The 23,899-nt window shown below is 56.3% G+C and overlaps 5 protein-coding genes across 5 annotated transcripts; 3 read left to right on the top strand and 2 right to left on the bottom strand.

Annotated features, from left to right (window-relative positions):
- Positions 1–1,852: 1,852 nt before the first annotated feature.
- Positions 1,853–3,134, top strand: SLS55_003262 (uncharacterized protein; the record flags this gene model as incomplete). Its single annotated transcript, XM_066774740.1, has 2 exons — positions 1,853–2,503; positions 2,562–3,134. The coding sequence occupies 2 exons, from the start codon at positions 1,853–1,855 to the stop codon at positions 3,132–3,134; spliced, it is 1,224 nt and encodes a 407-aa protein (XP_066634859.1).
- A 1,986-nt stretch (positions 3,135–5,120) lies between these two features.
- On the bottom strand, positions 5,121–5,477 carry SLS55_003261 (uncharacterized protein; the record flags this gene model as incomplete). The annotated part of the gene is made up of 1 exon (XM_066774739.1): positions 5,121–5,477. The coding sequence occupies one exon, from the start codon at positions 5,475–5,477 to the stop codon at positions 5,121–5,123; it is 357 nt and encodes a 118-aa protein (XP_066634858.1).
- A 448-nt stretch (positions 5,478–5,925) lies between these two features.
- On the top strand, positions 5,926–7,118 carry SCO1 (Cu-binding protein; the record flags this gene model as incomplete). Its single annotated transcript, XM_066774738.1, has 4 exons — positions 5,926–6,012; positions 6,295–6,504; positions 6,622–6,940; positions 7,006–7,118. 4 exons carry the CDS (start codon positions 5,926–5,928, stop codon positions 7,116–7,118), a joined length of 729 nt encoding a protein of 242 aa, XP_066634857.1.
- Positions 7,119–9,021: 1,903 nt separating this feature from the next.
- SLS55_003259 (uncharacterized protein) lies at positions 9,022–11,842 on the top strand (the record flags this gene model as incomplete). Its single annotated transcript, XM_066774737.1, has 5 exons — positions 9,022–9,080; positions 9,381–10,720; positions 10,777–10,878; positions 10,944–11,483; positions 11,628–11,842. 5 exons carry the CDS (start codon positions 9,022–9,024, stop codon positions 11,840–11,842), a joined length of 2,256 nt encoding a protein of 751 aa, XP_066634856.1.
- A 7,877-nt stretch (positions 11,843–19,719) lies between these two features.
- SLS55_003258 (uncharacterized protein) lies at positions 19,720–22,889 on the bottom strand (the record flags this gene model as incomplete). The annotated part of the gene is made up of 4 exons (XM_066774736.1): positions 19,720–20,719; positions 20,837–21,033; positions 21,183–21,598; positions 21,650–22,889. The coding sequence occupies 4 exons, from the start codon at positions 22,887–22,889 to the stop codon at positions 19,720–19,722; spliced, it is 2,853 nt and encodes a 950-aa protein (XP_066634855.1).
- Between the last annotated feature and the right edge of the window lie 1,010 nt (positions 22,890–23,899).

The raw sequence follows: 23,899 nt of genomic DNA, 5'->3' as shown, positions 1-23,899 counted from the left end.
CTCTTTTGCACACAGCTGCTTGTGGAAAGTGATGGAGGGGTGCTATTGGGTGCGGCTGAGGTAATTACAAGTGGTGTGCAGTCAAGTTCGGTTCTTGTTGAGGACGCATAGAATGTGTGTTCAGTCTGCTGGTATAGCGGCGGTTTTTCCTGTTACTCTGTTTTTCCAGACAGACGATATCCCCCGTTTAGCATTGTAGTGTAGTGCAGTATTGAGAGCGGTTAAACGAATGACTGTTTTCGGTCCCTTTCCTCCAACGCACGGATCTAGCTCTTGCATGAAGCAACTATGTGAGGTTATGGACAATTTTGAGACACATTCCCGCATGGTGTGATGGCCATACCCCGGTCACATTCAGCGGCTACTGACCTCGACAGTCCCCTCGGCGCTTGACAGGCGAAGCGAGAACATGAATAAGCTCCGAGTGCGACACAGAAACAGCTGATACATGCATGCTGTGGAGAACTGCTGTGCCGCTTCGCTCCCATGTTTGCGTGCGGGGTTCGTGGGCCAATGAGACAACGATATCCAAACTGATCACAATGAGGCACAGCGCTAAATGACCAGCAAGATTCATACACTCTCTGAGTGCGCGTCTCACACAGCCTATCTCTGCTTGGTTCTTGCTGAGGAGCTAAGATCTGTTGCTTGCTAGTCCACCTGCGAAGAATGGATCGATAATGGCTGGAATGCGCTCAACGTTCAAGTTTATCTTTGGCAAAGGTGCTTGAAGTATCTCTATTTTTATCCGAAGAAGTTTATGTACAACAGTGACGATGTACGGCACATTATGCTCGATACGCTGACACCGAGGTTCCGGTAACATTTCACGCCCCATAATGATGCTGAGAACCAAATGTTTCTCCTCCAACCATGGCTTAAATCGGGGATATAGGGACAAAGTCCCGCCATCGATTGGGTCTCTGTTGGTCTCCGAGCCGCTGCTTAGCTGCTACGGCACAATACTTGAGGCGCAGGATGTGGCTACAGATAGGTGAAGCACAGTGGTACCTGGAATATGGCACGTAGCTGAGGTCGATCTATAAGTACGTCGATGAACAGAGTTGGGTGGCAGCCGCTGTCAACTTCATCAATCATGTAAATGACCAAGACCTATCTCCTCGCTCCCAACTTCATCTTCCACCCAGATGGCCCTCTCCGCTTGGGATCCATCATCGTGGATCCATTCCGGCCGACGAAATCACTGTTCATCCCGAAAGCACTCCCGCCGAGTTGCTGGAAGTTACTGAGGTGACGAATCACAAATCCGTGCGTTCGGGCAAGTCACAGGATGGGAGAAGCTCTTGTGTGGTCATTGGTTGCCGGGAGATGTAGCCGTTATGTTTGGTGCAATTGGCGAGAAGTGTTTTTCATACTGCTTGGCCACCATTCTAACGGAGCACCTTTGAAACGTAGCAATGTGCTGCAAACAAAGGGGGTAAATTGCGTGGCAGTGGTGTGAGGAACGTGAGATGTACTGGGGTAGCCGTTTGCTGTTGAAAAAAGCAAAGAAGATGCGGTCGAGAGATGCTATGTTGCTCTAGTAACCAATGACGTCGGCCGGGGCCGGGATCTGCCTCGGCAGCCTGTTTGCTTATGACTCCGACCTGTGCAACCACCAGGCAAGAAACTACAGCTCGAATCTTTCCCACAACAGCAATCTTCTTGTCGGTGAATTGACCCTCGCAAAGTGCTTGCTCCTGTCCAATTCAATTGTCACGTCCAGGATCTACAGCGGCCCTTACTTACGTGTCAACTCTCAAGCTCCCTTCCCTCCGCTACGCCTGCTTAACCTCCAGCATCATCCGCGCTTGGCTCGATATTCCAACCCCCGTCCCCTCCCCAAGCAGCAATGGAAAAAGCGGAATCCCATCCGCCGCCGCCACCGTCGTCCCGCTGCAACGAGCAGCCGGCCCGACGGTGCCCCGCACTCCCCGTCGAGCTCTGGATCCGCATCATTTCGTGCATCACCAACAGCAATGTCATCCCGCACGTCTGGCTGTCGTGCCGGCGCGTGTCGCGGTGCGTGCGCGCCGCGACCGAGGAGGCCTTCCTACACCGCCACCTCAAGCCGCGCACCCACGTCAAGTTCCGCGACCTGGGCATGGTGCCCGACAGCGCCGGCTGGAAGCACTACCTCGGCCTCACGCTCGAGTTCGACCGGCTGTCCGAGGACCGCACGCGCGCCGTGTTTGGGAACAAGCGCAGGATAGACGACGACGACGAGGATGAGGAGGAGGAAGAGGAGCAGGAGCAGGTGGTTGAGGACGCGTTGACGGCGCGGTGGCGCGCCGCGATGAAGCTGTATCAGGGCGACGGGGATGGGTGCAGGTTTGATCTGTCGCCGTATACCATTACCGTGAGGCAGATTGTCAACGATACCGAGTTGCCCGGGCTGGAGGTGGATTACGAGGGTCGGGAAATGTCGTTCGACTGGCGGGGCATGTTCGACCGGTTGTTCGGGGAAGAGTGCTACGCCATGAAGCTAAACACGCAGCTGAGGGTACAGCCTTGTCCACGGGGAGGAGACTACCGATATACAAGAGCTAACATTGGTTCAGGGCGACGCGGGTGAGTCCAAAGCTACCGAGGTGCAGAAGTCGATTAAATCCGGCGACATCGAACTCTTTCAGGGCATCTCGCAGATGATGAGGATAGTCTCGGAGCGGGAGAGACAAGCGTATCGCGACGCCCGCCGGCTCCGTATTCGCCGGTGGTACATAAGGAATGAAGGCTACGCGCTTGAGGATGACTACTTCCACGGCGACTTCCAGGAGAGGCAGAAGCTGAAGGACCTGAGAGTGGCGCGAAAGTACGACATTTACGATGCTGATAGTGAGGATGAAGGCTTTCAGGACGACAGGGGAGAGGTATATGATCAAGGCATGGGCTTCTCTCGCTTCGACGTTGGTGATCCCCACGAGGATAATCTTTTTGCGCACTTTGAATCAGACGAGGACTTGGAGGATGAGCTTGACGCAGACGACGCCTTTGAAGAATGGCTGCGCACTGCACGCCCAACCACCAACATGAACCATGCACTTCCCGACATTCTAGGAGATGATTCGGACTCGGAAGCCAGCTACGAAGAAGACTCTACAGACGCCGAAGATGACGACCAAGCTCAGCACTAGATCCGAAGGTAGTTTTGAATATACAGCAGAGCGTCGTTCCCAACATCTCCGGTGGCACGAGAGGTGGGTCGGCCGGATCTTCGAGCGATGTCGGGCATGCATCGCCGAACCATAACCGATTGCCGCGCCCTCACCGATTACCTTGGGGTTTGTCGGTCCCAACAGACGCCAAGTTTGTTTCAAAAAGGGATTAGCTACTGCTTATTTTCGCCTGATATGGGGCCCCGTAGTCACGCTGCAAGTACGGAGCAGAGCGCGGATTTGCCACGAGAAAACGGCGTTCAAGAATAAATTACCAGTCGAGAGCTGACTGTTTCGGTGGTCAATATATCAGATTTTGCTAGATCTGTACCGCAGCCAAGTGCGAGCCACAGTTCGTGATCTTCGGGCTCTGGGACTGTTTCGTGTGCCATGGGGCTTCGGACGGGAAAATGTTGGCCACCTCACGATCGGATCGGACCCCTGCTAGGCCTTACCCCACCTGCTAGATGCTGATATAAATTTCCGCAACCCAGGTCCTGGCGTACCTGCGTGAAGCTTGTTGTTGCATCATTGCCGGCGTTTTTGTGTCACTTTCCTTTCCCTTTGTGAGCGTTCTGCATTGCCTTATTCCCCGCCCTCAACCAAGTTACGGCCAGACCAGTTTCACGGGCCCTCCGCAGTTCCAATTACCCCAGGATCCCGGCGCCTTCGTCAATCGCAGCCTCCACAATGGAAGAGAAACCCGGAGCCAACCACAAGCATGCCTCGGGACCACACAAAAACACCAATTCATCCACCACTTTGATGACCTACAACGACCTCGCCCCCTGGCAACAAGACAACGAGTACATCCTGACGTCCTACCGACCGCTCTCCCGCTCCTACGCCCGCTCCATCCTCAGCGTCCCCTCGCTGCACAACCAGACCGTCAACATCTGGACGCACCTGCTCGGCCTCGTCTTCTTCGCCTCGCTGGCGCACCACCTCTGGCGCACGCTCGCGCCGCTCTACGCGACCGCGACGCACGAGGACGTCGTCGTCTTCGCCTGCTTCTTCGCGGGCTGCTTCTGCTGCCTGGCGTGCTCGTCGGCTTACCACACCTTCATGAACCACTCGGAGCGCGTCTACGAGCGGTGGCTGCTGCTCGACTTCCTCGGCATCCTGTGCCTCATCGCGGGCAGCTGGGTGCCGGGTGTCTACTACGGTTTTTACTGCCAGCGGGCGGATGCTAAGTTTTACCTTACACTGGTGAGTGGCTGACATGTGCCCTATCCCAAGTCACCTGCAGAAGTGCCCCTTTTTTTCTTTTCTTTTGTTAGTCTTGAGCGCTTAACAATACTCGTTTGTTTTTTTCGAGTAGATTGTGGTCCTCGCCGCAGCGTCCGCCATCGTGTGCCTGGTGCCGACGTGCCGCAGGCCGGCGTGGCGGCCGTTTCGCACGACCATGTTCCTGGCGCTGGGCGTGGCCGGCTTCCTGCCCATGGCGCACGCGGCGCGCGTGTATGGCGTGGGGCTGGCGCACGAGCGCATGGGCTGGGGCTTCTTCGTGCTCGAGTTCGTCCTGTACGGCGCCGGCGTTGCCATGTACGCGACCAAGGTGCCCGAGAAATGGCGGCCGGGCGGCTTCGACGTGTGGGGGTCGAGCCATCAGATCTTCCACGTGTTCGTGCTGTTGGGGGCGGCGGCGCATCTGTCGGGCGTGGTGAAGGCGTTTGCGTGGAATCACGGGGTGGGGATGGGGTTGTGTTGATGGGGGATGGGAGTGATGAAGAAGGGGTTCACGCTGAGCAAACTAGGTTCGGACGTGTATAGATAGCTCTTTCTATGGTGGCTTGTCAGGAGAGTGTGATAGAAGTTGGTAGGATTTGGTAATTAAAAATTTGAGCAGTGGCGGTCAGGAAGAAATACATGATAGGAGCAGACGTGGTATTGCCGCTAGCCAAAGCTGATGATGTCCGAAGCGAAACAGTGACCGAGACGGATTCATTGTAGGAGAGAGGGAGTTCAAGCGCTCAGGAGGCCCTCGGCCACGCCCCATTCGCCAGCCTTGTTCTGCACGTCCTCGCTCTTCGCCTTGACGTCGGCGTTGAACTCGCTCGTGTCGCCGTCAGTCATCATGGTCAGCTTCCCGGTGGTGTCGTTGAAGAGGATGTTGGCGAACATGCTGCGCTGCATGACGTCGGACTTGGTCTCTGTGTTGCTGCCGGCGGCCAGGAGCATGCGTAGGGTGTTGTTGACGAAGTCCCACATGAAGTAGATCTTGCCCTTGCGGGCTGCCTGCTGTGGCGCGAACTCGGGCTGGGCCTCGATGGCGCTGATGAGGGCTTGGATGGAAATTCTGAGGTTGTCGGTGGCAGACATGATGAATAGTTGTTGATGGAGTTCGGATGAAAGGTGTGAAAAGTTTGATGGGCAGAAGATGGGGATTCGTAGATTTGGGGTTTTGAGTCGGCTGGTCGGGGGACTGTTTGGGACACCGAACTGCAAGGAGGGAAGGCAGTATTTGGACCAAATGGCAATCCGCTAGGAGCTACTAGAAATAGACACAAGACGGGCAAGCGACACTCAATGCGTTACACGATCGACTAGGATGCTACGGACTCGACGCGTGTACGCAGATAATCCGACGCGCAAGGGTCGCGCGCTCACGTGTAAGCAAGCATGACTCGTACCTTCGGCGGCCGGGAATGCTGTGGTTTTGCCCGCACGACATCACCAGCTCCATTGCGCTAAAGCCTGGTCATCCCCAAAGCTTCGCTGCTGCTCCGCTTCCCCTTCTCAGCGCGCAGACACGCATCTCGCTTCGACAATGGCTTCCTCCTGCGCTGCCAGGCACAGCGTCTGGTCCGCCGCCCTCCGCACCGCTTCCCGCGCCGACAGCGCCGCATCCGCCTCGGTCAGACCATCCTTCGCTGCGCCGCGCTCCATCAATGCTTCGACGAGACGGTCCTACTCGAACAGAAACTCTCACTCAAGATCAGCGACCGCTCTCGCTAACTCTGCGCCTCAATTCCAATTTGCGTCGAAGCTCCAAGCCCGTCCGTTCTCGAGCACACCACGGAATTGCTACAAGACTGTTGAGGAAGCAAAGTCGCGGTATAGACTTGGGGTCAGTCCATCGCCAAACTTTCGCAGAAACACTCGGGGATCAAGGAAATGGAGCTGACGTTTGATGTAGCCCTTCTCCTTGACCTCGGCCCTCCTCTTCTTCGGTGTCGGCGGCGGTCTGATTCTCTACTTCCGCTACGAGAAGGAGCGTGTGCAGCGCCAGCGCATTGCCGAACAAACCAAGGGCGTCGGCCGTCCGAAGGTGGGCGGGGAGTTCTCGCTCATTGACCAGTATGGCAATAAGTTCACCAGCGAGGATTTGAAAGGAAAATATGCTCTGGTACGTTCATACATTTGGGGAAGTAGTTTCGTTGGTGCCAATGCCTGGGCGGAAAAACTCACGGCGACTGCCCACTGCAAGGGTCATCGAGGTTAGGCTGACAGTACATGGTTCTAGGTCTACTTTGGCTTCACACACTGCCCTGATATCTGCCCCGAGGAGCTGGACAAGATGGCAGAGATGATCGATGAAGTCAAGAAGGTCGCCGGCAACACTCTTCGTCCTGTCTTCATCACTTGCGATCCTGCGCGCGACACGCCTGCCGTCATGAAGACGTATCTCAAAGAATTCCATCCCGACATCATCGGCTTGACCGGGACGTACGATGACATCAAGGGTATATGCAGGAAGTACCGAGTGTACTTCTCGACGCCATCAGACGTTAAGCCTGGCCAGGACTACCTCGTGGATCACAGCATCTATTTTTACCTGATGGGTGAGTTTAACCGCAGCGTTGCAATGGCGGCAAGCGAGCGACCCACTGACGACATGTCCTTGCAGATCCCGAGGGCGACTTTGTGGAGGCGCTGGGCAGGAATGAGCCTGCGCCACGGGCGGCCAAGATTATCATCAATCACATTGGTGACTGGCGTGGCAAGTTGGATCGTGATTGAAGATTCAATCTAGAGATGATGACTGGACTTCTCTGCTCATATCTTTGCATGCAGTTCTGTAGATGCTGGCTGATGTATTACCAATGTAAGAAATGGGCGACGCGGTAGGCGAATAGCTTATCGCAAGACTCGAAGGAATGCGTGGATCGCGTCACCTCTGGTGTCACGAAGCGGATGCACAGGCTTAGATGTCATTATCAAGCATGATGGTGCAGCGCGATGTGTGGGAGATATGCAGGCGGCACCCCGATGGCCAGAGAAAAGCGAGATGGGCTCCACCCCTACGAAAGATGTGTATCTTTGAGCAGGGCGACCCTGGGACTCGGAAGCTTCTAGGCTGGAAGAACAGGCTTCCAGGCTGGCCGGGAGCCAGGTGGTCGGTTTATCTTTCGCCAGGGTGGTTATTCTAGAATGCATGGGGGTCGACTGTGTATGTCGGCAATTGCTCCATCAGGTCACCCGGAGACGAAGTCACTTCTAGCCTCGTCCAACGCGGGGTGAGCACGGATGCTTTGCAGCTGCCACCATGCACGCCCTCCTTCCCAAAACTCCCTAATTCAGACGATGGCTCGGTGGAGTCCCGTACCGGAACTTCGGCGGGTCTCGCATCGCTATCGCTCCGCTACACACACACCACGCGACATTGATTGTAAACACGACAACGTGGATATGCTACTTATCTGGGCCAGGATAGCAATCCCTCAGGGATATCCATCGCAAACGGCGATGCAGGTGACGCGGAAACTGGCGTGGTGGCGAGCAACTGCGTATCAATCGCACTCTGCAAATACGACAACTAGCGAAGACGCTCAGCCGTACCGCTGCTGTGGCGGCCAGATGCGATAGTCAAGTGTCAAAATTTTATTTGCTGCTGGCGAATGGAAGTGCTTTTCTGTTGCCGAGTCAAGCGTCTCTGTTCTCTTTGTCGGACGTCTCCGCGCTCGAACGATCGATAGACGAGCCGGCTGCGGCAGCACGCTCGAGGCCAATTCCCAGCTCCCTTTTCTTTTTTTTTTTTTGGCTGCTGCTACAAGCGTTTGATGTGGACGCTGACGCGCCTTGGATGGGATTAAAACGTTCGAACCGCTAAGCAAATGTTGCATTGAGGCTTCTTAGAGCCCCCTAAGACAAACTGGCCTCAGCTGACAAGGAAAAGAGTGACATGGTGGTACGCAGGGCGACACGGCGGCCTGCCTGATTCAGTTACGTCGGGTCGCTGGCTATCGCCGAGCTAAAGCGGCCCCGATAAGTTGCAGCGAATGATTGGCTGTCACTTGCGGCGCGGACGTCGACACCCGGAGACTCGACCTGCTTTTCCGCTATCGCTCACACCTCCGACACACATTTCGATTATTTCCACCGACGCAGCGATAAGTACCACTCACGGCTCGGGCCATGTGGCGCGCAACGCCTCGGTTACGCGCGGTGCCCAGGCGCCCCAGCTGAAGCTTGTTGTGTATTGGTACCGTTGCGCCCCTGTCGTCCACCATGGCCCTGGAGACGTCCAATTGTCCTTTGTTGAATTCGTTTGCCTCCTCCTGGCCCGTCGCCTGTCGCTACTGCTCAGTCGAGGTGGTGGCACGCATATCGTAGGCTCAATGGAGGGCGCCAGACCGCTAACCTCCAGCCCCGGCATTCTTTCCCACTGCGCCGCCGACTCGCCACAAGCCGTCTAGCCGCCGCTCGTGGTCTTACTCGTATTGGCAGTTGACTGCGTTCTACCGACCTTCGATTGCAGCTAGGCGACCCGGGCCCCGCTGCCATGCGCCCATCGTGTGCACCCAGCCGGCGTGCCCTGGCCACGCGACTATATAGAGTCGCCCAGCTTCTACTCTGCCACCAGCCTTCGCTCCGCCCGTGGTTTTTTTCCCCAGCACTCCCCCATTGATCTCTGCGGGCAACCATGAACGCTGCTGAGAGCGTCGACCGCTCCGTCGAAGGCATGGGCCACGTCCACCCTACGTGAGTATACCTTACACTCTTCCACTCGCCCATCTACACTTGTTCGGCATCTCGCTCTCCAGCAGCAAAGCATCATCTATAGAAGCCCGGTTCCAAGCAACCGAGGTGAAGTTGTATACCCTTGTCTCAGACATCCTCCGGTCAGAGCTGAACCTGTTGGGAGCCCTGTACAACCTACCTCTCGTTGTCTACTGTACAACTTTTGGGAAGACGAAGATTTCATTGGCCGGCGGCAATCCTGGGCTTGTTGTGGCAACCACATTGCTCAGAACACTTATCAGTACGCTGACCCGTGTATAGCTCGTTCGACGAAAAGGAGCCTTATGCGGCCCAAGACGGTGTGCCTGCCCCCAGTTACAAGGATGGTGCCATCGAGGTCGCCGAGGATGAGGTCCTGGAAGGACACTTGCCGGATCCATTTGTCCCTTTCGATGACCTGCCGGAAGAACGCAGCCGTGTGCTGACCATCCGCGCCGTCATCGTGGGCTGCATCTGCGGCGCCCTCGTGAACGCATCGAATGTTTACCTGGGTCTTAAGACTGGCTGGACCTTCACTGCTAACCTGTTTGGTGCCATTCTCGGTTTTGCTGTCATCAAATTCTTCTCTGTGACGTTTGCTGAGAACTTCCCGATTCTTGGCGGAGGCTTTGGGCCCAAGGAGAACAACATCATCCAAACAGCCGCCACGGCGTCAGGAGGCCTTTCAAACGTCTTCGTCTCGGCTTACCCCGCTCTGTACCAGCTGGGCCTCATGAGTGAGAAGCCGAGCAGCGATTTCTGGAAGATTGTCTCGCTCACTGCCGTTGGTGGATACTTTGGATTCTTCTTCGGCACTCCTCTCCGCAAGTTCTTCATCATCCACGTCGCTCGAGAGCTCCGCCTCATCTTCCCGACTGCAACGGCCACTGCCATGTCGATCCGTTCGATGCACCAGGCCGTGTCCGGCGAGGCAATTGCCAAGCTGAAGACCAAGGCCCTGGCTTGGTCCTTCACCGCCGCTCTGCTCCTGCGTGTTGTGTCACAGTACGCCGTCGGCATTTTGTGGGACTGGCACCCCTTCACCTGGTTCTTCATCTGGGGCAATTACAACAACCTCGCCATCAACGTCGAGAACTGGGGCTGGCTCATCGAGTTTACCCCCGCCTTCATCGGTTCTGGAATGCTCGTTGGCCTCAACGTAGCCTGCTCCTTTTACGGTGGAAGCATTCTCGCCTGGGGAATCATAGGCCCAGCCCTCGTCCATAACGGAGCCGCCTTTGGCGTTGCTGCGTCCGACGACCCCAAGTGGGATGGCTACGTCTCTTTCGCCTCGCTCGGCCTTGCCGCTTCCAACAAGGACACGCCCAGCCCCCGCTACTGGATGCTCTGGCCCGGCGTCCTCTGCATGATTGCCGTTTCCTTCACTGAGCTTGCTCTGCAGTGGCGTGTTTTTGTTTACGGCTTCCGCGCCATTTACCGCGGATGCTGTGGCGCCATGTATGCCATCGGCCGCGCTGCTGGCAAGGAACTTGGCTACTTCGAAGCGCGCTCGAAGCAGGAGCTGAAGGATGTTGTCGAGGACCCTGCTCTTCCGAGCGAGCGCGTCAAGACCTGGATGTGGCTCCCCGGCCTGATCATCACCGTCATTACGAGCTGCGTTGGTACGAAAGATCCCGTTACTCTTCGCTGTGCAAATAGAAGCTAACATCTGAGAAAGTCATGGGCGTTGAGTTCGACATGCCCGTTGGCATGTCCGTTCTTAGTGTGTTCCTCGCGTTCTTCTTCAGTCTGCTTGCGATTCAGTGCACTGGTGTCACAGGTAGGCAGCAAACCCGCAGACTTGGATAGACGTGTACGAAGCAATCACTGACTCTTATTTTCCAGACATTACCCCTCTCACCGCTGCCTCCAAGGCCTCCCAGATCGTCCTCGGTGGCGCGACTAAAGGCGAGCAGTGGGGCGTCGCCCATGCTCAGAAGCTGAACCTACTGGGTGGTGCGCTCGCCAACATGGGTGCCAATCAGTCGACTGACCTGACGGCCGACTTCCGTGTGGGCTTCCTCCTCCGCACGCCGCCGATCCAGCAGTGGATTGCCCAAGGCCTAGGCACCATCGTCGCCGTCTTCCTCGCACCGGGCATGTTCGTCTTGTTCGCCACGGCGTACCCGTGCATCCTGGACACCGAGGCCGAGCACTGCGCCTTCTCCGCACCCTCGGTGTCGGCGTGGCGCGCTGTTGCTATTGCTGTTACTGACCCCGACTTCCCCATCCCGACCAGCTCGGGCATCTTCGCGATTTGCTTCTCCATTCTAGGCGTGGTGATGGTGCTTATGCGGCATTGGCTGTGGGTGGGCAAGTGGGAGTGGGTCAAGGCGTACCATCCCAACATGATGTGCATTTCTTTGGCATTTGTCCTGCCTCAAAGTAAGTCATATCCCCCCATTTCTTCCCTCTCGAAAGGAAAGAAAAAATGGAATCACAACAGACTGCTCCAAAGTCTCGACAACGTCCATCCCCTTTTTAAACCCATAAAATGTGTGCCTGGACTGACGACTTTTTTCATCGCAGCTGTCTACGGCCTCGCCATGATCATGGGCTCCTTGCCCGCGTACCTCTGGGCCAAGCGCTACCCGCATAGCTTCGAAATCTACGGCTACGCGATCGCCGCCGGCCTCATCGCCGGCGAGGGCATCGGCGGTGTCGTAAATGCCATCTTCCAGATTGCCGGCATCTCCGGTGACTTTTACGGCACCAACATCGCTTGCCCCGGTGATTTGTGTTAGAAGGCAGCTATGTAGAGAGATCGGATGGGGCATGTAGACGGGTTTTGTGCTCGGAGTCGGTGACGTGAAGAGATGTGTTTTGGCAGTGTTTGATACCATGGGTTGACCGTTGGGTCATGTCTGATTACGATACCTTCGCTTATTGCTTTATCATGAGAAACGAAACCTTTTTAATTTAGAGTCTGTTGAGTTAGTATGCACGTTCCGGAATGCGACGCGCTGCGGAGACTTTCCCGGAGGCGGGTGATCTGCATAAGAGTTGAGTCAAATCGCCGATTGTCGAGTGAAAGTATGCGTGTCGATAAAGGGTGAGGGATGAGCGATTTTATTGTATGGCATAGACGGCATCGTGAGCGAGACTGCAGTAGATTGGCCATTACTTAGATACGCCATGGCCGTCCCGTCTCCATTTGGTAATGGACGATGGCTTGACATATATGAAAACAGCGCTGCGGAGGCCGTTGGCGAGAGATCGGCCAATCGCCATACGGCTGCCGACAATAATGACGATGAATACAAGCAGTCGTGTGTGCGCGTCGGACATTGCTCTTGCAATACTGGTCCTTGACAAGACCAAGCCGGTCAGCCGTTTAGACGGGTACCAGAACTTTGTCGCGGGACAGCTGGGGCAAGCTGGCATGCCAGCCCCATCCAATTGGCCGCCTCACAGTGCGCCCACGTCAAACGAAGATGTCGTATACGTCGTCAAGTTCTTTCTCGAGTTATTTACCGTTGAGCTAAAGCCGAACTAATGTTATCGTCTAATGACGGCGCCTCGGGAGTCCCCGCTCACTTGGACCTCAGTAATTCTAGATCTGAACAGGATCTACTGCCGAATTTCTGAAACCTTTTCAAGAAACTCCTCTTCCTGCCGTGTGTCGCTGACGGTCGCAGTTTTCATGTCCGTGCTGCCACCAGGAAGTGCGGCTGTCAAAATTCCCAGAAATCGCTGTCGAATAGCCCGGCGAGAGCAAAGGGGTAAAGAGGCGGCACCATATGCGGTCAAGAGTCCATCCGAGTACGTAGGAGTGTTATCAAGATATCGTCACCCCGCGCCACCCGGACGGTCAACCGGGTGAGTGTGACCTCATGCCTTTGAGTGAAAATGGTAGGGGCAGTACGATAGGGCCCTATCTGTAAGAACGGGAATCGATCGACGTCAGCAAAGGAACCTTGTACATTGGATCCCTTGCTAAGGCTAAGCACTTCCCACGACAAGCTTCACGCTATTGCCTTGGTCTCCATGTCCTGCTACGGCATATTGACCTCTGAGATACTATGAACGTGGAGGTTTCTGCTGCATGGTCCAGGTTCTTGAATTGCTGGTTGGGATCTTGTCTTCCATATTCATGCAACTCCCTCGGGTCATTTGGGCCGAGGTGGACCTGGGTCCCGAATGATCGCCGACAAAATAGTGGCACAAATTGTAAAGGGTCTCGGTACGAAAGATCGGATGGGCTCGCCGAACGAGACTAGCAGTATTCAAGGGTCGATCGGTGTGGATGTTCATCGACTACGTATGCAGGGTGCCAGGACGCGGGGAAGAAATTTTGGACAGTGGGTCGTTGGTAGCGAGCAGAGCCCTGCCAAGTTTTGCTCGCCAGGCAGATGCCAATGACACCACTGCCGAGGACAGGGGACGTTGCGTAGCAACACCCTGCTGGGCCTGATGTGAAGGAAAGAAAGGGGCCGTTGTTCCCGGCACAATTTCCGATTGGCAGCCGGCACGGGCAAGAAAGCGATGGAAGGATGCAGTGGCAGAAATCAGGAGCCATCGTTTGTCGGCCAATGACGCACTCTACATAACTACAATTCTCAGCTCACCGATGGTAGCAGTGGGGTGGACGCGCAAGGTGGCAGATTATCGCTACCACCTACGGCTGAGAAGAAGGCGTGCACACATTCATAGAGCGTCCGGGGACACACACCATCACCAACTGCGAACGTGGAGGACAGAAAGGACACGGAACTGTAGGATGATATTTGAACCGGCTCTCGCCAAGCCGGCTTCGATTGATTGGTGAGAGTTGTGGCGGGCCAATGGAACGAAACGAGCCGGCGGCCGGCGGCGACAGTGAAGAGCTACGTCAGGATCAGCGAAGTGAAGCGGCTTTTGTGCGAGCAGCTGGTCGGGGAAAGCTGTGTACACGGGCAAGTCGCGAGGGCTGTGTGCGTTGCGTTGCGTTGATATTTATCGTGCTGGTTGTGAGGTGGGTTGGGACTTGTTGCACCCATGCGATGGACCCGCCCTAAGTAACGGCATCGGAGTCGTCTCCTACAGCCCAACTCCGTCCATCTTAGATCCACTCATGAGTCGTCAGAATCAGGGTTCGCCTGCAGCCACGGGCCGCAGCAGTCAGCTGTGCCTTTTGCTTGCTGGCAGCAGCAGTTGTCCCACCCCCGCATGCGAGATCAGAGGAAGGGTCCCTGTCCAGCTCGCATCATCCCCGTTTGCAACCTCCCGGCTGAGGACTCCACCCACTGGCGTCACTGCCGTGACGCTCCACGTAACTTAACCTGCGCCCCTTCCTCTGCCACACCCGACATTCCATCCCATCTCATTCCATCCATCGCTCCGACTACCCACCTCACGAAGGTTGCTTCGCCTACTGTCAGCGTTCTTCCTCTGTACGTGACATGGCGTCCATGATTGACGAGCCCATGGCTCTTGGGCCACCCTGCGAAGCTTTTTGCGACGCTCACGACGCTGCGGATCCCACCTTGCTGGCGAATCCACTTGCCAACTTCCTCGATAACGGCGCTTTCTCCAGGCTCTTCAACGCTAGTCGAACCGCCGGCTACGTGCAGCAAGGAACTCTGGGCCCCGACTCCGGGTCTGACTTGACACGCCACGACAGTCTTCTACCAGACGCCTTGGCGAGTGCCGGGTGGGAGGCTGGCGACGGCCGGCTTCACACGCCAAGCGACGACACTAAAAGCCAGCAGAGGACGTCAGAGTCGACTGAACCTTCCGAGCCAACGATCAAGCGCAGAACCCCCCGAAAGTCGACGAAGCAACGACGGCAGCAGGTGGCGGATACACCCGAGGGACGCGCCCGGCGAGAGACGAACCTGGAGAAGAATCGGATGGCGGCGAACAGATGCCGGCAGAAGAGAAAGGTCTGGACGAACCGGCTGGAGGATAAACACCGCCAGCTTGCTGCTCACAATGCGCTCCTCCGGGCCGAGGTAGCCAGCCTCTACGATGCAGTCTTTGCGCTGAAGGAGATGGCACTGCGGCATGCAGACTGCGGATCCCGTCCCATCGACGAGTACGTGCGGCTCGAGGCAGAGCGGGTACGGGACAAGGCGCGCAGAAGCATTTGATTCGCATACGGGAGGCGACAGAATCGGAAGTTCGGCGGAGTTGTAATTTTGGTTTTCTCTTCCAGGCTCGAATTGCAGATAGACACAGTATTCGGTTTCCAATGGACAACCTAGACGGGCATTTCATGTGGACAATCAAGTGGCGTTGCTTTTGGATAACTTACCGTATTCTCTCTCAGACCACGTGATGAAGCCGGCAGATATCTGGAGATGCGAGCAGAGATGCGTCGTTGGGAGCGCCTGGGCCGGGCGCGATTTGACGGGGGCTACGGAGTATACTGCGCAGTGGCGATTTCCTCATTTGCCCTAGGCCTGCAGCACCTGCCACCGCCTATGCTTTCATCATTCTTGATTCCTTCCCCCCGCCCATCTCCGAATCCGCTCTACACATCGTCCAGGCTCGCATGCACCCGCGGCTTGAATCCCTGGACTCGATCCAAACCCGTCGTCGAGAGTGGTTGCTCGAGAAGGCGTCTTGTTCCGCAGCAAGCGGGTGACCAGTGATCCTGTGCCTTTGTTTTCCGGCGCCGTGCGCACGCCGTTGCCGTCCGGGGAGACTGGAGCCGCAGGCATACCTTCGTTCAACTCTCGTCCCCACTCGCCACTCGCCTCACACCCCGCCATGCTCCCCCAAATTCGACCTAAGCAGACCCCCTTGGAGCACATGCAAGCGCCGTCTGCCCCGGAGCCGGGCGTGCCCCGCCGCCGCCGTCAGCACACCCAGGCCCGCCGCAATACCGTCGTTGCTGTCGCTTGTCAGCCCTGCCAGCGCCGCAAGCACAAGGTATACTTGCGCCGCTGCCTTTCGTTTTCCCCCCGTCTGATGTTCGCAGTGTGATGGCGAGCGCCCCACCTGCAAGCCGTGCCTGGCCAGAAACCGATCCGACTGCGCCTACGACAGCGATGGCGACCAGCGGCGCACCTCCGCCCTGAAGAGCCGCATTGAAACCCTGTCCAGGCAGGTCCAAGACCTCCAAGATATCCTCACGGGCATCGCTGTTGACCCCAACTCTCATCAGGCCTGTGCCACTGCCCGCCAGCTCGCTGATGACGGTTTTCTCAACACCGCACAGGTTGCGCATACCCTCAGAACACAGCAGCATCAACCTCCGGGCGTCGCGGACAAGTGGGTGCGTCCACAAGCGGAGCAGAAGCGAGACACACTGCCGCCACTCCAAACCGGCGCCATCGATCCATATCTGCTGTCGTCATCTTTGCCAATCGACACCACTCCAATGGGATCCACTTGGTATTTGAGTGCGCCGTGGTTGTTGGGAGACCGGGGAGACCTTCAGTTGCGCCAGGTAGACTATACCAATTTTCCGATAGAGGTAAGCATCTCGCGTTCTCATGTCTGGGCACCCATATGCCTGGCCGCTTGAGTCGATCCTGTTGCGTAATGTCCCGGGAGTCCGAAATCTGCCGTTGGTGTTGTCGATCAACAGTAGTGATAGCCAGAAGGATCGCCGAAAGCTATTCCCTCTCGGACGCGCAGCGATACCCCAATCCTACACGCTGTGGCAATCCCTGTTAGCTTGTGCGGATGCGGAAACAGACATCGTTATCCTCAGGGCATTTCTTTCTTAGCCACGTGCGCTCTTGCCGGGTTACGCTTACACCTCGTGTGTAGCCAAACACTCCCACGTCCTCGTCTGCCGCACCAACGAGCCATTTTTCTTCTACATCGGCATTTTCCCCCACATACCAGCGTCCAGGTTCGGAACACTTTGGGTAGGTGTCTTGATCCAGCGTGTCTTCGTCGACGTTGGCCTGGTTGACTTTGCCATAGACATCTAGGCGACTCGGTTGTGGAGACAGATCCGGGTGCATCGAGTGCTGCGTACAGGGGCTAACCCGCACTTTGGTCGGCATCGGGTCTCTCGGTCGCACATGACTCTTTAATGGTACCAGTGCTCGGCGGGTTGGTTGTCGAAACTAATGGAGTCAGCTGGCCTTTCTTCTGCGAGCCGCACCCCATCATTGTGGAAATGAAGTAGAAGTACCGCTGTATACCACATAGCAGTGTCGAACGTACAAGTTTGTAATGTAATTTGCTGATATGTGTTGTTGAGCATGGTGTGCTGTTATTACGATGGAGGGGCGTCCCTTTATGAAGTCGGTCGTTGGAGTCCGTACTCTGCGGCAATGGGGAACCGGACTCACCACCGATTTGACAACGTTTACACCAATGGATTATATTGAGAACATGAGTGGAGATAGCCAGAAAACGGAGGCTTCTCTCTTTAAGTCTTCCCAACCGACGTGGGCATACCTAAGCGTAATATAAGCGTGACAGCATGCTATGAACCGGCGAGCTGTCTTCGCCACCACTCTAAATTGCCACCGGCGAGGGGGGTGGTCTTAACGCCTGCAGTAGTCATACATCACTAGAACGTTGATCAGACGCGGCTTGGCGACTCCTGATTTTGATTGGACGATGGACTCATGTCGAAGCCAACACGGCCTCGTGGGTCCCACGGTCTATTCGTGATGACGGCGCTACCCATCTCCTCGCAAGCTTCCCTGGCACGCAGCATTACGTCGTATTCCACCCGAACACGCAAGTTGCCTGCAACCGGACGCATTCAGTCATGTTACGATCACACGAGGGGCAATCTCCAACGTTCGGGCCCAGATTAGCGTCTTACTCTTTTCTTCCTCTATCGCGACAAGCAGTGGTGCTTCTTTGGTTTGACGAAGGCAGCCCCAGATTGCAAAACCATCACTGATGCTTGGTGGCGTACCCGATGTCGCCACACCTAGATTATCTACGCAACATGGAGAAAAAAAGAGGGGAGAAAGCGGTCGGCGTGGCAGGAGACGGGGACACGGTGATTCTCTCCGGGAGGGGTGAGGGGTTTGCGAGAATCCCATGGAATGCCCGAACATGGCATTCCCGGCTCAGCGGGCAAGTGGTTGGCTGCGCTGTAAGCCCGAGGCGGTAGCTTTACCCAGTTTGTCGAAGGCGGGCGTGCGTAGTTGCCGCCATCACATCATCATGTCGTATGATTGTCAAGCAGCAACCACGGAGTGCCTTCCGCACTCCGTAGAGAAATGCATCGGATCCCGATGCGGCTGCGCGGAATTCGGTGTCCCTCTTTCGGCCTGGCCCAGTTGATTTTCGAGCGAGATTCTTGCGAAACGAGACTTGTCCTTTCCGTCTTACCGGCCATCACTTTCTTTCTACGTCTCGCGTGCATGCGCACAAACGCCCATGGAAACCCCATGCGGGACTTGCATTGCAACACACTTCCCGCTTCATGTGCACTCGCCCACCTGTACGTGACGGACAGAGGAAATAAAACCCGGTCCAGTAGTTTTGATGCTTTTGCGTCCGCGTGCCCCATTGTTCTAGAGCTCCCCATACCTCCACGCGTAACGCCTTCTTTGGACCGGTTCTGTGGCCCGCTCCTCCCCCCCTCCCCTCCCTCTTTCCTTGTCGCGCTCGCTCGTCATAATAGTCCCTGGCACATATCACTAATTAGTCGGTGTTTGGGGAAACGCATGGTGACGCCAGCTACACGTAAAATTCACACCTCGTCCCGTCCTTGGCCCTGCCTTTTCCCTCCCGTCTCTCTTGGCTTTGGCTCTGCGGTACCCACGTCAGACTCAGGAGACCCTTCCCCGGTCACAAGCCACCTAGCAAGCATCTCTCAATCGACAGCGTCGTTATCTGTGACGTAATCTCGATACATCATCCTACCTCACCTCTTTCTGCTCCCAGCAGTTTGATTATCTGGTGGCCCCCCTCCGCCTCTCTTTCCTCTATCTTTGAGCAAAGAGCATGCATCCTCCAATATACCCGTGCATCGCACATGATAAATGAGGGGAGAACAAAAAAAAAAGGAAAAAGACATTAAATTTCGCAAAAGAAAACATGTGTACTCCCATTACTATTGACAAGAAGAAGAAGAAGAAGAAGAAAGCAAATAGAAAAACGCCTGTCGCCTACCTACCTATACGGAGTAATGCACCGTTTAGAAAAAATGGAAATAGCAAGCCCAGCATTGTGCACCCAGTTCCCTTCTCCTATCACCACCAGAACCGTTTTTCCATGCTAAAGGAGAGAAAAGAAAAGGGTGAAAATACATTTGTCCCACCGATTCCCATGGGTGCTGAAGATGCTAAGACCCAAAACGTCGAGTGGCTAAAAGGGGAAAGAAAAAGAAATGGGAAGATTATCTGGTAGTCGTTCGTAACTCACCTTCCCTCGACGACCAAATAAGAAAAATTCCCGAACCTAAGCCAAGAGACTCGCCATCTACGGCCCGTCCCTGATCTTTTCATCCACCCAGCAACTACGTGTACCCCTGCAGTTGGCGCGAAAGGAGGCGAAGAAAACCACGACAAAAAACAACCCGAACCCCCCGAACCCCAAATGACCCAGAATACAGAATAATGCATGCATGCTCTGCACGCATTCCACCACAAATCCCGCCCGGCATATGCCAGTCGTTGACTCCCATCCTCATCCGGTTTGTTGTACGTTGAAGTCAGTAAGAACCCCCCTCGATATTGGCTCCTGAAGCCCACATCCTTCCCATGGCAAATTAGACATCCAGGGTAGCTCGGCTGGATCGCTTCTTCACAACCTTCTTCGCCGGCTTCTCAGCCTCCGTTTCGCCTTTGTCATAGCCCAGCCCATTGGGCAAGAAAGACAGTTTCGCCTGCTTCAATGCGGCACCCTTCGCTGCCGAGACCGGAGCAGCGACATCTGCCAAGGAGGGAATTGCATCGTTAGCTGTGATCGCCGTGTTGGAGGAACTTGCCATACTAAGTTCCGTAGGAGAGGTCGATGCCGAGTCGGTTTCCGAATTCGAGCTGTGCGACTCGCTCACTTCCTTAGCGTTTTGAACCATGCGAGCTCCAGTGGATTTCCTGACGGAGCTTGCTGCCCTGCGCGTAGTTGTGCTCTTTGAAGACACCGAAAGAGGGGATTTCGCCTTGGGGACCCTCCTAGCCAAAGTCGGCGAGTCTCTGCGAGGGTTGGACGCGCTCGGTAGCTCTTCGTCCTCCTCATCATCGTCGTTGATAGAAATTGCACGATTGCTACGTGTGGAGGTACGGGGTGGAGCAGACAGCGGTCGCCCCTCGGGGGTTGCAGTAGACTTAGATGACGAGGACCTTGAACCGGGGCGCCGTGCAGATTTCTCGGCTTGAAGTCTTGCAACGGCAGTCTGTGGTACAGCCTTCTTGGGCGAAGCACTCTGCTGCTGCCTTGTTGCACGAATGGGCCTACCGTCGCCGGACGGCTCTGGCGTGCTCTCATTCGACGATTCTTTTGCCGCCACAAGGGATCGCCTGGCTGCCCGCTCGTCCCGGCTCTTCTTGCCCTCGACGGTTGGTGGAGATGCAGCTGCCGTGACCGTATCCATGAGACCTTTCAAGCCCTCTTTCGTCTTCGACAGTAGGTTCTTTCCGGTTTTCGAAGCCGCTTTCGAGGCGGCTTCGACCAGCTTCGTGACCTTTGGCTTCTTCTTCGGTCTTTCCTCTGCGTCGTCCGGAGATTTACGCTTGTGGCCAGCAGTGGGTTCCTTGATGGGTTTGTTCCTACGCCGTCCGATGACGCCTGCGCAGTTCCAGCTCCCGCAGTAACATGGCTGTTCTTGGCCGTATGATCTAAGAAATGTAAGCAGCATCCTCATGAACTCATTGCAGATGACCTACTCGAAATTGTAGTGCCAGGTCAATTCTTCCCCGGTCATAATCGGTCTGTTTGCAAATAACGCCATCCTCTGCTCGCCATTGACGGTCCACTTCTCCATCCTGCAGTTGGGATCGCACGAGTGATTGACGAAGCGAGCTATGTTTCCGCGATATCCGTCGATAATAAGCTTGTCGTAGAAGTTCATCAAGTAGAAGCACTACATGAAGTCGTCAGCAACTTTTCGAGATGGCTGACGTTCAGTATGCAGCACGCGCAGCACCAGACAAAACCAGAATTAAACATGCGCTCCCGGAGCACTCTCTAAAGCGTCTATCCATCGTGAGTGAGAATAAGGTCCAAACTTACCTTGTGGTCCTTGTAAATTTCGTTCATTCTCCTATCACTCTCTTGCTGAGTGATGATCTCGCCAATGTACTCGACGACAATTTGGTCATCATGGAAAGGCCGCATGGCCCGAACACCGTGTCCGCGTGATTCCGTCGCCACGACCTCAACACCGACGTTGAAACTCTTGAAGTATTTCCCCTGGCGAAGCTCATCCTTGTAGCGCTTTTGTAAGTTGGTAAATTCCCGGTTGCCACAATCCGGACCAAGGTTGCAGCTCCTGTCGTCGCATTCGAAGAAGAGTGAGGCATTGAAGCAGCTGTCCCTGTCGCATCGGCCGATACAGCTGCAAGCTGACGCTTCCATCTGCCTTTGCTTCTTGCATTGATCCCTCGCCCTTGCCTTAATTTCTTGGGCGTCTTCACCCTTGTACTCGTCTATTTCATTGTTAGACATACCGAATAAGGGGGCGTGCAACTAGTACTTACTTTTCTTTAGCTCCCTCCAATCCTTCACCTTCGCTTCCTTTGGCAGAGGAGAAAACACATCATACGGTAGCTGAAATGGCTCGAATGGTCGCTTGTGTTCAGGCAGCTTCTTCTTGGGATACAGATCCAATTTTTCCGCCATCAAAAACATTGGCAGAGGGAGCGCTTTGTTCACCGTGGTTCCGTCATCCTTGTTCTTGGGCTTGTGACCAACAACGGTAGTCAGTGATCCGGCAAAATTATCCTGACCAGTATTATAGTATTTGCCTGCATTGAGCCAGGGCTTGCCGCCGCAATCGCCATATCTCACGTCAGGCCTGGGAATCTGAGGACCGGGCTCGGGAGTGGGTTCGGACGCTGCCCTCTTCTTTTGCCTCTTCACCGGACTGTCCGACTTGCGCAAGACGATCCTGGAGGACCCCGCGGGCTTGCTCTTGGCGGCGTCGAGGGCGTCGCGACCGCGTTTGCCCAATTGCGACGCGGCACGCTGGTCCGCCTTACCGGCCTTCTGCCCCGGTCGCGCCGATTTCCGAGGCGAGACCGACTGCGCGTCTGCCAGGCTGTCATCGTCGCTATCCACGCGAAGCTCAGCCCTCAACCCGCTTGCGCGTGGCTTAAGTGTGCGTTTGTTCCCGCTATCGGTTGTCGGTGACGGCGACTGAGGCCTGCCGGGGACGGGGATGGGGTCGTGGAGCGTCTTGCGGATGTAGGTGCCATCGATGTATTTGGTGGGAGTGTGGATCCGTGTGCCCGCATTCTCCTTGTCATTGTAGGTAACGATGGAGGTGCGGCTGCGGCCGCTCTTGCGGCGCTCCATCGGCTCGTCGACAGATTTTGAAGGACTGGGCGGCTCGATTGACGCGGCGGGCTCGGGCTGGTGGGTGTCTGACAACTGCGGCGACTGGAGCGGTGTGTCCTTGTCCTTGTCCTTGCGGTACTTTGCCGGCGTGTGGATGCGCGTGCCTGCGTTTTCTTTGTCATTGTATGTGGCCACGGCGGCGCGGGCGCGAGAGCTGTGCCGACGAGCAAGCAGCGTGTCCGGCTGCGGATCGGGTTGCTTGGACGCGTCCTCGTGCATGCTTTGGTCGTCGGACTGGCTGGTCGGCGGAGTTGAGGCCGGGGCGACAGAGCTGGCGGCGGGCTGTATAGGGTCGGCGACGGTGATATTCGACAAGGTAGACGAGTCCGAGTGCGGCGAGGCCGGGCGACCCTGCGGCTTGGGCGGGGCGGCCGACAGCATAGCGCTGCAGTGCTGGTGGGTGGCGGGCGCGGGAGCGGAGGAGCAGCTCGCGCGGAACGGTGGTGGAGGAGGAACGAACGCGTGCGCGTGCGAGGAGAAGACCAGGCCGCTGGGCGACACAGCCGAAGCGACCAACGAACGAGCGGCAGCTGCTCGCAAACACCACTCCGCCGTGACACCAGACTGGGCGAGGCGAGGTCGGGGCGATGGAAAGGCGGGTGCGGTGGGCGTCGTCTTACGGCTCGCGTGTGATGGATTGGGAAGGCACTAGGTAAATAGAAGAGTCGGTGGCCGGCCACCTTGCGCAACAATATCAACGACCCCTCGCCTGCCCTCTCCCGCAGCTCGCATAATCCCGCACATATGACTCGCCCGCCGCTGCCGCCTAGCAAACGCTCCGGGCTGCGGGCCCTCCGTTCAAGCTGGCCTTGATATCACCCCCCTTCACTGACCCATTGGCCTCGAACCGCCGTCCCGCTGGCCTTCTCTCCTTCTGGGGAGCCTCCCGATGCATGACTGCCCTCCAAACGGCACACATCAGCACCGGAGGATGCGGTCGGGCATGCCCTGCCACACACCATGAGGCCGGGAGCACGCCAGCCCTTCTCGCCTGAAGATTCCCGAGTATATGCGAAGTGAGTGCTTGCGAACCCGAACGAGGCGCCGCCGTCCCATCAGGCGGTTGGGGGTATCGTCATGCCCCGGGCCATGCCTCCAGGCAGGGGCGGCTCCCCCATCAGCAACCAGCTACCTGTGTACTCGCCTCATCAGCCACCTCCTTCCACGCAGCCGCAAGTGATGCCCGGCAGGCTTGCGTGATCCCACCGGCTGCGCCTCTTGTTGTTCAGCATCCAAACAGCAGTGATCGCTGTCAATCGGCCCGCCTCAAGCCACCCCTTCTCTACACTGCATGTTTTAAGAGCGTTCATATACGTCCTCCACGCCTAGGAAGTATCTGCGTGACCTCGCACAGCCTCTCGGTCCCGGTGTCGAGACTACATAGAACTGCT

This window comes from Diplodia seriata (genome assembly GCF_021436955.1).
Source record: "Diplodia seriata strain FDS-637 chromosome Unknown scaffold_3, whole genome shotgun sequence".
NCBI lineage: Eukaryota > Fungi > Ascomycota > Dothideomycetes > Botryosphaeriales > Botryosphaeriaceae > Diplodia > Diplodia seriata.
The sequence above is the reverse complement of the archived record's forward strand: the minus strand, read 5'-3'. Positions and strand labels throughout refer to the sequence as shown.